Source organism: Aplysia californica, unplaced genomic scaffold (genome assembly GCF_000002075.1).
Source record: "Aplysia californica isolate F4 #8 unplaced genomic scaffold, AplCal3.0 scaffold00005, whole genome shotgun sequence".
NCBI lineage: Eukaryota > Metazoa > Mollusca > Gastropoda > Aplysiida > Aplysiidae > Aplysia > Aplysia californica.
The window spans coordinates 1,700,387-1,712,211 of record NW_004797275.1 but is presented as its reverse complement, the minus strand read 5'-3'; the positions used below and the strand labels follow the sequence as shown (position 1 = coordinate 1,712,211).

Below are 11,825 nucleotides of genomic sequence, written 5' to 3'. Positions count from 1 at the left end.
GTGCAAATGTTTGATGTGTGTAGATTTTGCACACAGTTGAAGCTGCTCTAACGATCACATGTCGAAGATACTCTGCTGTCTAAAAGAATGCTTCCTATTCCTACCCCCCCCCCCGCATTGTTTCGATATTATGATGACTCTGTCTAAGATGACCACTCTTTTCCTGGACAATGGGTAGTTGCCTTGAATGTTACAAGTTCGACTGTATTATAATATATGTATGCTTAATAGCTGTGGGAAAGTCGTATTGATTGAGCCATTTAGGTCTGAGTAGCTGACAACAGTGCTCAATGAGAGCAATGACAATAAGTTGTACTGTACATCTTTCTCTATATCTTCTGATTTAACATTAAAGGGACATGATGATGTTTCTTGGATTGTAATGGCCGAGTTCAATCTGTGGGAAAAACCCGTTTTCCACATCAATGGAGCACTCAGATTTATTGTAACAATCCGTCACCAGCCTGATCTTTTCATTGCATGTAAAGTCAAATCATGCTCACCCCTTTTTGTCAAATTTGGATTGAAACTTGCATTTTTTATTGTTGGGAAATAATATGATATGCTATATATAATGCAGATGAAATTGTCCAAGATGGCCACCCATTGTGAGAAGAAAAGTGGTTAATCTTGGACAGGTGGACATCTTGAATTTAGTCTTTAAAAAAAATAAGGGGGTAAGTGCGAAGTGACTATTTGTACAGATGTTTGTCTCGGACAGGTGAATGTTAGAGCAGCTTTGACTGTACCTGGGTGATATGGTCGCTTTTATGCACAAGAGGGTTATCCCGAAAAATGCTGTTTTGAGAAAATCGAAGGTAAAGTTTTTGCCCTTTGTGCAGTTTCTTTAAGAGAGGAAGGAGAGTTTTCTCTTTAACCAAACTAATATAAGATAAGATAAGATAAGATTTCACTATCCCAGAGGGAAAATTTTCTTTACTGTACAGGACCGTAAAAACACATGAAGGTATACATAAAAAAATTAAAATTATATATTACTATTATTACTCTACTTAAAATTCAATATGAAAAGAGAAGTAAAGCTGACAAAATGTACATTCACACCAGATGCATCATTCAACCTCATGCAGTAATTTAATTACAAGACCTTTGGAATTATATAGATACATACTCTAAAGAGCAACCCACGTCTATGCTCATTCTGACAATAGCCTTATGCTAGGTGGTAAAAAACTTCTTTTATATCTTTTTTCTTTGTTTTTGGAGGTACATACGTATCTGCTGCTGCGTGATCATACAACTTGTACAATGTACACACCACTGAAACCAAACTTCTCCTATAGGTAGGGCAATGCCCACTTTTGGTGTAGGTCAAGATTTCTGGAAACCCTAGAAATCTAGGTTAGCCCGCTTGTCCTTTAAAGCCAATATATATCGGCAGCAGTGCTGTAAATAGTAATTTTTGTTTGGTTTGATTTTGTAATTTGACTTTTTATTTTTTTATAAGTCTCTCAGATGTCATGCTGTAATGTACTCTTAGAAGTGTCAGCAGAGTAAAAAACTGGGTATGCTCAAGTTGTGTAGGGAGCGTTCTGAAGTTGTCTGTTAAGTACTGACGTTTATGACACTCAGTAGAAATTGGGATTTGATCTGTCTATGGGGCTGATGGAAAAAAACAGAAACTAAAGGTCATCTGGATTTGTTCGTTCGTGCTCAATACTTTTTGCTGACACAGTGGATTTCCTTCACCTATTTTCAAGATGGGTTATCAGGTGTTCTAGTTATTTATCTTAAATAAAAGATATGAGGGTATATGAGGGTATTTTTTTTTTCGATAGAAAACGAAAGTTTTAAGGTTTAGTAATATGGATGTTTGTGAGAATGTCATGTCGTGCCTTCTTGTTATCAAATTAATGAGGTCACTGTAACATTGAACAGTGTTACCAGATATCACATCTTGTGCTCTCAATTGTTGAGATGAAACAGACATGTTGCAGTGTCTTGAGCACATGGCTGTCAAGACCAGTGTTTGTGATATTGCGATAAAGAGTTTTACTGTCGCATGCAGGAGACCTGAGTTCGATTCTCAAGTGTCTCTGTTTTTTTGATAGGATGTTGTATTCGCCTGGTTGGCCTTTGTAAGCAGGGTTGATGTCTACCTTCTAAATGATCGAAACTATCGACAGGGGAATAAAATCGCCCATTTTGTACATTGTAAAAAATAAATTGCTATCAAGAATAAGGTGATGGAGTGGTGTACTCTTGTTTGCATAAAGCATTCAAATAAAATCTTTACAAAAATTTTTTTTTTAAAATTGGCATCAAATCTGGGCTCTTGTGGTCTAGAGTTTGTGGTATTTGCCTCTCATTCAGTAGGTCCAGGATTCGAATCCTGATTGTGACGGGGAAAATTTTCTTCTCTAAAACTTAATTCTTTCACCTCCGTTCCTGCTCTCTAATCATGTTCTCTCACTTGCTTTCATCTCCAATTTCTGCCCCCCCCCTTTCTCCCTATCTCTTGGATCCTGATTCTTTCTACTGCTACTCCTGGCTTCTTCTTACTGCTGTCTTTCTGCCACACCCCTGATCTTAGAGTAGGTAAAATCTAGATCTAACACCTAGCCTTCTTGGGTAAGGGTGAAAAACTCTTGAGGGTCCTGTGTGCAAGTTGTACACATTAAAGATCCCTTGGTTGTCTTAAGATTGATTAGAGTAAGCTTCGGCCGCCACCTGGGCAAAATTCAAAAATTAATTCCTACCGAACTGAAAATGCCAAATGCGCTGTAAAACACTTTCCAAATCTGCCATGGTTGAGAAGAAGATGGCAAAAGCACTGTTTTTCAATTCCTCAGTTATATATAGTGTGTGGCAGTTGAAAATACCGTTGCAGAAGACTTTGTTACATTTTAGAAGTAGAAGCAGTTCGGTGACCCTTTTGTACTCTAAATTGGAAAGACTGTTGTGAACTGCTGCCCAACGGGTGTATGACATCTTGTGAGATATTGCTTTTTTTCCAGTCTATGTGCAGGCTGCCTTGCCATTGTCTTTTAGAACATCAAACAGAGAGTTTGAGGGTACAGAGAGGGGTAGGCCTTTCTCTGTTTATGACTATTTCTATACTATCTTGCTAACTATGTTACTCCTCATTATGTCAATGTTCTTCCTTTCAACTCTATCAAAAAAGAAAGAAAGAAAGAAAAAACATATTTTCAACTATCTGATATAGAAAAATAAAAGAAGAGTTAAATCTTTAAGACTGTTATGTAATAAAGACCCACTTTTGACAGGATTTTGGATGTCAGATAGTGAGTTTATCTTGCTATCAATTATGTCTATTATTGGAAGTTAAAGGTCTATGACCCAAAGAGCTCTGTTTGAGATTGTCAGTTGTCTGTTCGAAATTGCCTCATGAGATAAAAACACCGTATATTATAGATATCACTTGGAGTTGAAAGTCCAGATTTCTACAAAGACCCTTGGACTTTTCATTCCTTGCCTCCGTGGTCGTCCTGTGGACTTACTATCAGTCTTGATATGAGAATCATAAATGTACACTGAGTCAGTTTATTTGCTTTTGTCATGCATACCCTCAAAGGTTTCAGCTCCAATAAAAATGTGTCTTATCTCCCTGTAAGGGAATGTGAATTTCAATTCAAACAGTTAGTTTATACAGGAAACTGTGTCTTTGTAAAATATATCTGCCTTTATCTGAATTTATCTGAAGAACGGACAAGAGGTAAATTTTGTTTCTGACAGTACAAGTGGGCGATCTTGTCTTGTCCACTTCAACTTCTCTTCAGTATTACTATCAGCCTATCGGCCTTGCCTGTTCCCTGTGAATCACAGCCTTTATTGAACTACCTCAGTGTAAGCTGTTACTTAATTATATATTGTGAATGCTCTGTACAGCTGTGGTAGAAGAGACTTTATCAGATCTGAGTCTCTTTCATGACTTGATGGTTGGAGAGGACTACTGATAAGTCATCCTTATTTTTTTTGCTATCACTGTATTATTTTTATACAAAAGACTTAATCAAAATTATGGTTTTGCTTAGTCTTCAGTGCAAGTTCTTTTTCTGCATTATAAATATATTTAACAGTTTAATCTTGTCCTTTCGTACTGATTCATAGATCAACAATGTTCAATTTTTTTTTTTTCACCAAAGTCACACTTTGCCCATATGAAATTATTAATTATTTTTTTTTAGTCAGTGTCAATGCTTCTTTGTTGCCTTCTCAGCTAGCAATTCACAAATAACAGTTTCAAATGATGAACCCCCTGTCAGAAAAGGAAGTTTTCATAATCTATACGATTTTGAGGTTGTTTCTGTAGAATCTGCCCTATTGAACTTTCATGATATGCGTACTTTGAACCTCACTGATGTGAGTTAAAAGGGCCAGCTGGCAGGTGATATTACTCCCAACACAGCCCAGCAGTCAGATGGATCAGCTGCTCAAATTAAAAAGAACCCCCCCCCCCCACCTCGAAATGTTCATGAGCAATAGCCATCTGTTGATATTGTGAGGAGGTGGATGACAAATACTTTGGCCAACCAGCGTGAGCTGAAGAAAGATAGATCGTGTGAACAAGATATGAGTAAGAGACGTAGTAGGCTTAGTAAGCCATAGTTTCACATGACTAGGTCAGATATGTGTATATATATATATGTATGTATATATATATATATATGTTATATCTAGGTTAAAAGAAGTTAAATTTTCATTGTTGCAAGTCAGTGCATGAGTGCTTTTTTTTCGATAGATGTGAAGTGCCTCCTCCTTGTTATTTGCAAGTTAAGGGAATTTTTTGTGATTCTGTTCATCAGTATAAATAGATGTACTTTTTACTGGAGTTCTCACAAGTTGCTGAAGCCAAAGTTTGCAAAAAAATTTATTCTGTGTGATCATTTTCACCTTTCAACTTAGTTTTTTGGATAATGTATGACAATAGCAACATTTTCTTTCGAGCATCAAAGTGAACCAGATGAAATCCTTTCACTAGACCTGTTTTTCTGCACGGTGCGATAATTGTTTTTTTTTTTGGTTCTTATGTGACACAGTGATGTAATGGGAAAAGACGAATGCATTCATTCTAGTAACGTACTGCTAGGAGGTGTTGTCATGTGTTCCTTGTGTGTGAAGTAGATATGTGTCAGTGATGTGATTTTAGAAATTGTATTTATTGCTGAACTGAATTGCTTTTTGTGTACTACTGTAAGTATTCCTGTTCACATGACTTGGTTGATTATACAGTCAAAGGTCAATATGGTTTATGCAATGAATTTTTACTATTTTTGAATATTCATGTAAATGTTAACGTGCAGACACGCACAAATGAATTTGTAATTTTAGTTTGTACATACAGTGTTTAGATATAAAACTTACTGAATTTGTGTTCCTTCTTTCTCTTGCTCTTTCTCTTACTCTTTCTGTTACTCGAACATTCATATGCTTACTGGTGTGTGGAATCTTCTAATTTTCACAAGAGTCTTTATTTTTTGTTTTTCAGGTCGATGTTGTGATTTGTAGTTAGGCTTATACCTTTTGGGTGTCAAAATGCTGAGGCATACAACTGCATCATTCCTCCGGGGATTTCAAAACTTGAAGTGTGTTAACAGCACATTACGAATCTCAAGCTCTCGAGCGTACAGCTCCACAGAAATTGTGGAGTTGGATCTCTCACAAAGCAGTGCTGCTTTGCTGCGTAGTGATCTGAACAAGGTAATCCTGGTCTTTTAGAAATTTTAGTTGTACTTAGTTGTATTTATCATAAATTGTTAATGAATAAGTGAATTTTGCTTTCTCGTGAAACACATATTTGATTCTGGCCTTGTGAAGATTTGATATGGAAATTTTTTTTATGACCTCAGGCAGTGAAAGTTGTAAGCAACTGTGCAATCTTTAGTAGCCTTTCCAGCCCCAGCCATTTTTGTGCACTCCCTAACCTCAGTCCCAGCCAATACAGCAATATTTCAGAAAAAGAGGCATGCATTCTGAAAAATGATGTAATATCTTTGTATTGAGGTTTAGGTAATAACAAAATGAACAAATATGAAAGTTAATATTTAATTAGGTTCGCTAATTTCGAAAAATGGGCAAATTTGGTACCCCCCGAAACTGAGAATATACAAGAGCCGCTGAAAATATACCCGCTTTGGGCTGGAAGGGTTAATGTGAAATTCAAGAAGTTGTTTAAAGTAGCCTTTTCAGTGTTCAATGTTTGTTTGTTTTTTCTCTCACCCTTTGATCTTTGATTTGTCCCATGTGAATGCATAAGTCAATTTTTTATACCCAGGGGTTAATCAGCTTAGGAACAGATGTTTCACAACTTTGTCAATAATTGGTTGCTGATAGAGGCAACCAAGAATGAAAGTGGCAGAAAAATCTCTTTGCCTGCTTTGCTTGTTTTGTAAATAAATAAACCATGCTTTTGCAGAATGTTTCATGTTATTGCATCATTTGTGAATTTCATCACTTCTGAATTTCATCATTTCTGAATTGCATCATGTGTACGTTATATGTTACTTGTAGACTGCCTGTATGCATTTGTGAGCAGTCATCTCTTTTTGAGTGCGTTTGTTTAATCACATCTTGCAGTTATTTTCTTAAAACAGTAAACAGACTCTCCTCTCAGTTTTTGTTGTGTGTTTATTTTGTATGTCACTCTCACCTCAAATTCCCATTTCCTTTCTTTCCTGTGTTTTAAAAATTATTTTCTAAAACATGCAAAATGAACAGAAAACATGTCTTGTCTTCTGCTTATATGGGAATAGTCAACGTAATGAAATTATGAAATAATCAACTTATATTTTTATTCTATACGGGTGCAAACAGAAAAGTGAATGAGAGAAAGAGGTGCACTTTGTACAAGTGAGTGATCCATAACTTGATGTCTCCTCTAGGTGAAACGCATTGTCATCAAGCTTGGCAGTGCTGTCATCACTCGAGAAGATGAATGTGGTTTGGCACTGGGAAGACTGGGCTCAATCGTTGAACAGGTAATTGGGTCGTAAACCTGTGTGGGCGTACACCGTGGCTCCTATGTTTGTGTGTGAAATGGGTGGGGGTGGGGGAATTTTTGTAAGGGTCCCCAGCTTATATTTTGGTAACTAGGGTGCTGTATCATTCTCTCCTTTTACCTAAACCATGTAAAGATTTTAAAAGTATCACCAGACAGCATGACATGAGCTATACTTGTTCTATGCGCACTTGAATTGGGTCATAGAAGGAACAGTTATTCCTCATGGACGCATGGTTGATTTTGTTTAAGAAGCATGGTTTTATGTGCTGAGCCTTTATACTTTCTGGTATTAAAAAAAATTATGAAAGCTCCAGCAAAAGATGTTGATTCTTTCATATTGTCTGAGAAATAGTGGAAAATAATATGAACAGCTCAGATCAAATCTATCAAAATGAAAGATATGCCTTTTGTGTTATCTTTGCTGAACATTACACTGTATGTTGAAACTTCAGTTGATTCTGAGCTTTGTTCATTTATCTGGTCTTTTACAAACCAGCGTCCATACCTCAGTCTCGAGTAAGGTTCATTTCATCAACATTATGTCTAAATTCTTTGTTATATTGTAGTTAGCATAAAATAGAATGTCTTTCGGTAAAAATTTGACTGCTTGTTCCACAGGTACTTGAACAGAAAAAAATGAATTCATCGTTGTTTCGTATCTCAGGTTGCTGAATTACAGAATCAGGGCAGGGAAATGGTGATTGTCACAAGCGGAGCAGTTGCTTTTGGAAAACAAAAGTTGAGACAGGAAGTTGTTTTGTCAATGAGTATGCGTCAAAATCTCAGCAGTATTGAAAACGGGGTACGTTTCTTACACAGTTTTATACCTGTCTCCTCCTTAGATATCTGGATTGTCATTTTGTAACTCGTCCCTCTGTACATCAGGAGGAACCACATTTGTTTTTGACCCCCTGTTTCCCCCAACCCTCCCCCTCTCTGATGGAATACATAAGGAAAACAATGCATTTTAATTCAAGAATTGAATTCCTGTATATCTTCTGCGTTTGGGATAATTATCTCAATGTTCTCATAAAGTCTTGGGATTAAAAGGTTGCACATATCGTGTTCTCTTGCTTTGTATAATTTCTTTGCCATTTTTTTTTGCTCCCCTCAGGGCTTGATTGGTTAGTCATCTTTGTAAATACCCCCAACCCTTCACCTAGGTAACATATATTGTCTTTTTAAATTTCTTTAATTTCATTTTCAATTTAAAGTTCTGCAAATTGTGTTATATACGTTTTTACTGTTTGGCTTAGTTCTTGTTTTTAAAATTGTTTTCTTCTTTTCTGTACAAAATCATAATTTATGGTAAAAGATTTGAGGACTGTTTCAAAGCTTCTGGAAAGCCATTCCTCGTTACTAAAGACATGTTGTAGTACAAAGCAACTCGTTGAATATTCAAATAAATAATCCTTGAGTATAATTTGATAACCTGCCTCATGAAAAGAATGTTCACTTTTCTTAACAAATCGAAATGTTTTCTGTATGTGGACAGTGAATGCAATTGCTTTAATTCATTAGAGGGTATTGCAGAAAGTGCTGATAAACACTTCAAACACAAATGCTACCCTCTGTTTTGGCTAGTGTGCTTCTTTGCTTGATTTTATTTGTTGAGAGCTTTTGTCTGTTTCTTTGAGCTCAATGTAACTATTTCTTTGACTGTTTAACTGTTTGACACTTCAATGCTTTCCAGGTTTTTGTGTTTCTTTTGGTTGCCTCGTATTCTCATTATCTGTCTGCTTTGTTCATGGGAACAAATGTGACTACAAAACGGACTGAAGAAGAACATTTTTACTTTAGTAAGATAAATATGAAGACCAAGAAATGTGTCCGAAAGAGACTCATTTCAGCTTGAAATTTCAGTGATTTAGCTACAAAATTATTTTTTTTGGATTGAGGACAAATAAAGCAACACATAAGTGTTTGTTGGATTTTTCTCGTTCAGTGAAATCTAAAAAATAATTAAAATCAAATCTTTCCTGACTCTCATTTTTGTTTTGCAATCTTTTCAGATGCTAAGAAAAGGAAGGATTAGAGCAAACTAAATAGGAAGGGGTTTTATGTTTGCCGTGGAAAAGAATGTTTACTTGTTTCTAATGTATCCACAATCAGGTTACTTATCCATCCCACTTTTTTCCTTCTTTATCCCGTATCAACAGGGTGCGTGGATCAAGGTATGAAACATTCACATCATACTGCACGTTCCCTTGAATTTCTTATTCAACCTTTAAAGAAATGTTTATTGTTCTTTCGGTCTTCCAGTAACCCTTTTCCCTTTATTGTTGTACTCATAATGGGTAATGCTCAGTCCTAACAATGTGAATGTGATCCTCAGTATCCCTGGCTTCTCTGAATAGACTTGTTGAGTGGGTGTAATTTACAAGGGCAAGGTGTTATTTTCTTGGCTTGTCATTTTACTGCCTTATATATATGTTGTGACCTGTCACTTGTTTTGGAACATTTTTTCTATTTCTAACGCATCTTGCTCATTATTTTGGAAGGTGCTTATGGATTAATGCTGCAGTCTTTTTGATCTAGTATATATGAGCTAAAAAATTGGTGTTTTTGATTCGTAATTATAGGGTGAGAGCTCTTCCTCTACCTCAGACATTCGGTTTGAAGGGAAGAATTTCCCCTCCATGGATAGGGATTCTAGGCCGAGATTGTATTATCCAAAGGTATCATCTACTTGCTGTTGTTTTGAGTGCTGTTCTTTAGTTCTGGTAGAAAGACGAGAAGGCGCTCTTGTCCTTTTGCACAAACCATGTGTTTTTGATGCATTCACTCTGCCAGGTGTGTCATGCCTCGTGATAGTACTAATAGTACCTGTACATTTAGGTTTGATTTTGAGATGGGACTGTCAACATGCTACTCAATATTTGCTCCCGAGAAGCTCTATATGACTTTAATAATTAGATTTCAAAGGAAGTCCAGACGGGAACTGAAGCTTTGAGTTTTCTTTACGCCACAAGCAAGGAAGAGTGAATTAAACTCTGCTTTTGGTATGCTGTAGGCAAGAATTTCTTATTCCTCTTTGTTGAAACAATAAATATATGGCCAGCTTGCGGAAGTAATGGGATCGAATCTGAGAAGGGTCTGGATTTTCCTCACTTTACTTGGAATATTGCTCTCATCAGCTGCGTGTCTTATGGGGAGACTAGGACCAGGTGCTCCATCTTTGAAATTACCTACTCAATGTCTGGTAAAAGAACTGAAAGATTGTCATCAGCCTCTTTCCACAAGCACCTATGTCATTTTAAAATAGTTTTTAGAAAATTAAAGACAAAGAGAGCAAATAAAATCCATGACTTTGGATCCTGTATTTTAAAAAATTAAAAGCTAAGAATAGAAGGAAATAACGAAACTGTATGGTACAATACCCGTTGATGTTTTTATTCTAATATGGGCGTTATCTCAAAACCTCCAGAAATTGATTTGAGCAATAGTGGAATGATGCTGATGCTGTTTTGAAATTGATTGTTTAGGGAGCTAGGACATTAGTAAATTGCTTCAGGGTCATGTACGTTTTGACCTTTACCTCTCATTCGACAACTCTAAAAAACCCAACATTAGTTAAAATTGGCAGCCCTAACCAAGTGTCTTCTAGCTTTGGTGTATCTGCAAAGGTGCTTCCTGCATAGTGATCTCCTCCTAGTGTAGCTTGCTGCGACGGTGTGAGGCATTCCTGATGCTTTACAGAGAGCTTTGTCTAAGGAGTTTGACAGTGGTTTCGGCAATGTTTGGTCAGGCGTTCTTAATGCTTGAAATAAGCTTCCTATACTTTGCAGTTGATATACTCTTGTTTTCCCTAATTGTTTGTGAGTTTATGTTGATTCAGATTGCTGATTCACTCTTTCTGAACAGCTCTCTTATTGTTTGTTTTCACATCTGAGTGTTATCAATTATATTGAAAGCTTATTAACTGAGTGCTTCCTTGACCTCCTTTGATTGTCACCTATTGCTAATAGCTAATGTGTTGATATTTTGTGTACCAACAAACTTCTTTTTCTTGGTTGTTACGTACTATGAGATTTATTCCTTTTGAACCGTTCTCATATTGTCGGCTTAAGAATTGTGCAATAACCTATTTTTTCCAACAGTCAGTTTGTATACTTTGTTTTGTATATTTTGTTTTTATTTTAATGCATTATATTGGATGGGTTGTTTTTTTTATTATCCAAGTTGATAAGATAATTAGATACAACACTTGCACGTAAAAATATTTTCATCAATTAAAAAAAAATCCTCTTTAACTTCTTTCTACCGGGAGTACCACACTTATAATGGGTAACATGGATTTTTTTGTGTGTGTGTGCATGATTTATGTTGAGATAAGCATATTTTGTTACTCGTGAGCACTATAGGATTGTCATTCTTTTATTCAACATGAACGCATTCTAAATACTCAGTCTAATAAGCAATGTGTATTGAAATACATCGTGATGCAAGTAGAGTACACATTTTGCTCGTCTACTGAATGGCAGTGTATCTAAATTTCAAACAGAATGTGTTCTTTTAGCACTAGCATTTTATTTTTTTCATTTAATTTTTGTTTCCTTTGGAGTATCAGAAGAGTTTTTTAGTCTTATCCCAGCCTTGTGGAACACGCCCACATTATGATGCAACAAAGTCAACCCAATAATCACTGCACTTTCCAAAATAACTGAAATTTATTTAATGAAAGTTGTGCACTTTGACAAATTCTTAATCAAATTAAAAAATATCTGTGAAGTCATATCTTAATCGTAAAAGACTTGGTTTCATAGAACTCCTCCGTTTGAGCTGTTTGTCATGGATAGAGGCAAAAAGTCACTCAAACTGTCTTTACGTTTTGAGAATGAAC

The 11,825-nt window shown here is 36.0% G+C and overlaps 1 protein-coding gene across 3 annotated transcripts in view; it reads left to right on the top strand.

The window, feature by feature from the left end:
* Positions 1 to 11,825, top strand: part of LOC101852520 (delta-1-pyrroline-5-carboxylate synthase) — a 42,198-nt gene that overhangs the window by 11,714 nt on the left and 18,659 nt on the right. Inside the window, exons 2-5 of one of the 3 annotated variants that reach the window (XM_005089337.3) lie at positions 5,471 to 5,682; positions 6,864 to 6,959; positions 7,647 to 7,784; positions 9,142 to 9,156. In XM_005089337.3, the coding sequence (XP_005089394.1) occupies positions 5,518 to 5,682; positions 6,864 to 6,959; positions 7,647 to 7,784; positions 9,142 to 9,156 (414 nt within the window). In that variant the 5' untranslated portion in view covers positions 5,471 to 5,517. The remainder of the gene's footprint in view (positions 1 to 5,470; positions 5,683 to 6,863; positions 6,960 to 7,646; positions 7,785 to 9,141; positions 9,157 to 11,825) is intronic. The other 2 variants (XM_035968807.1, XM_005089341.3) reach the window with 2 other exon arrangements.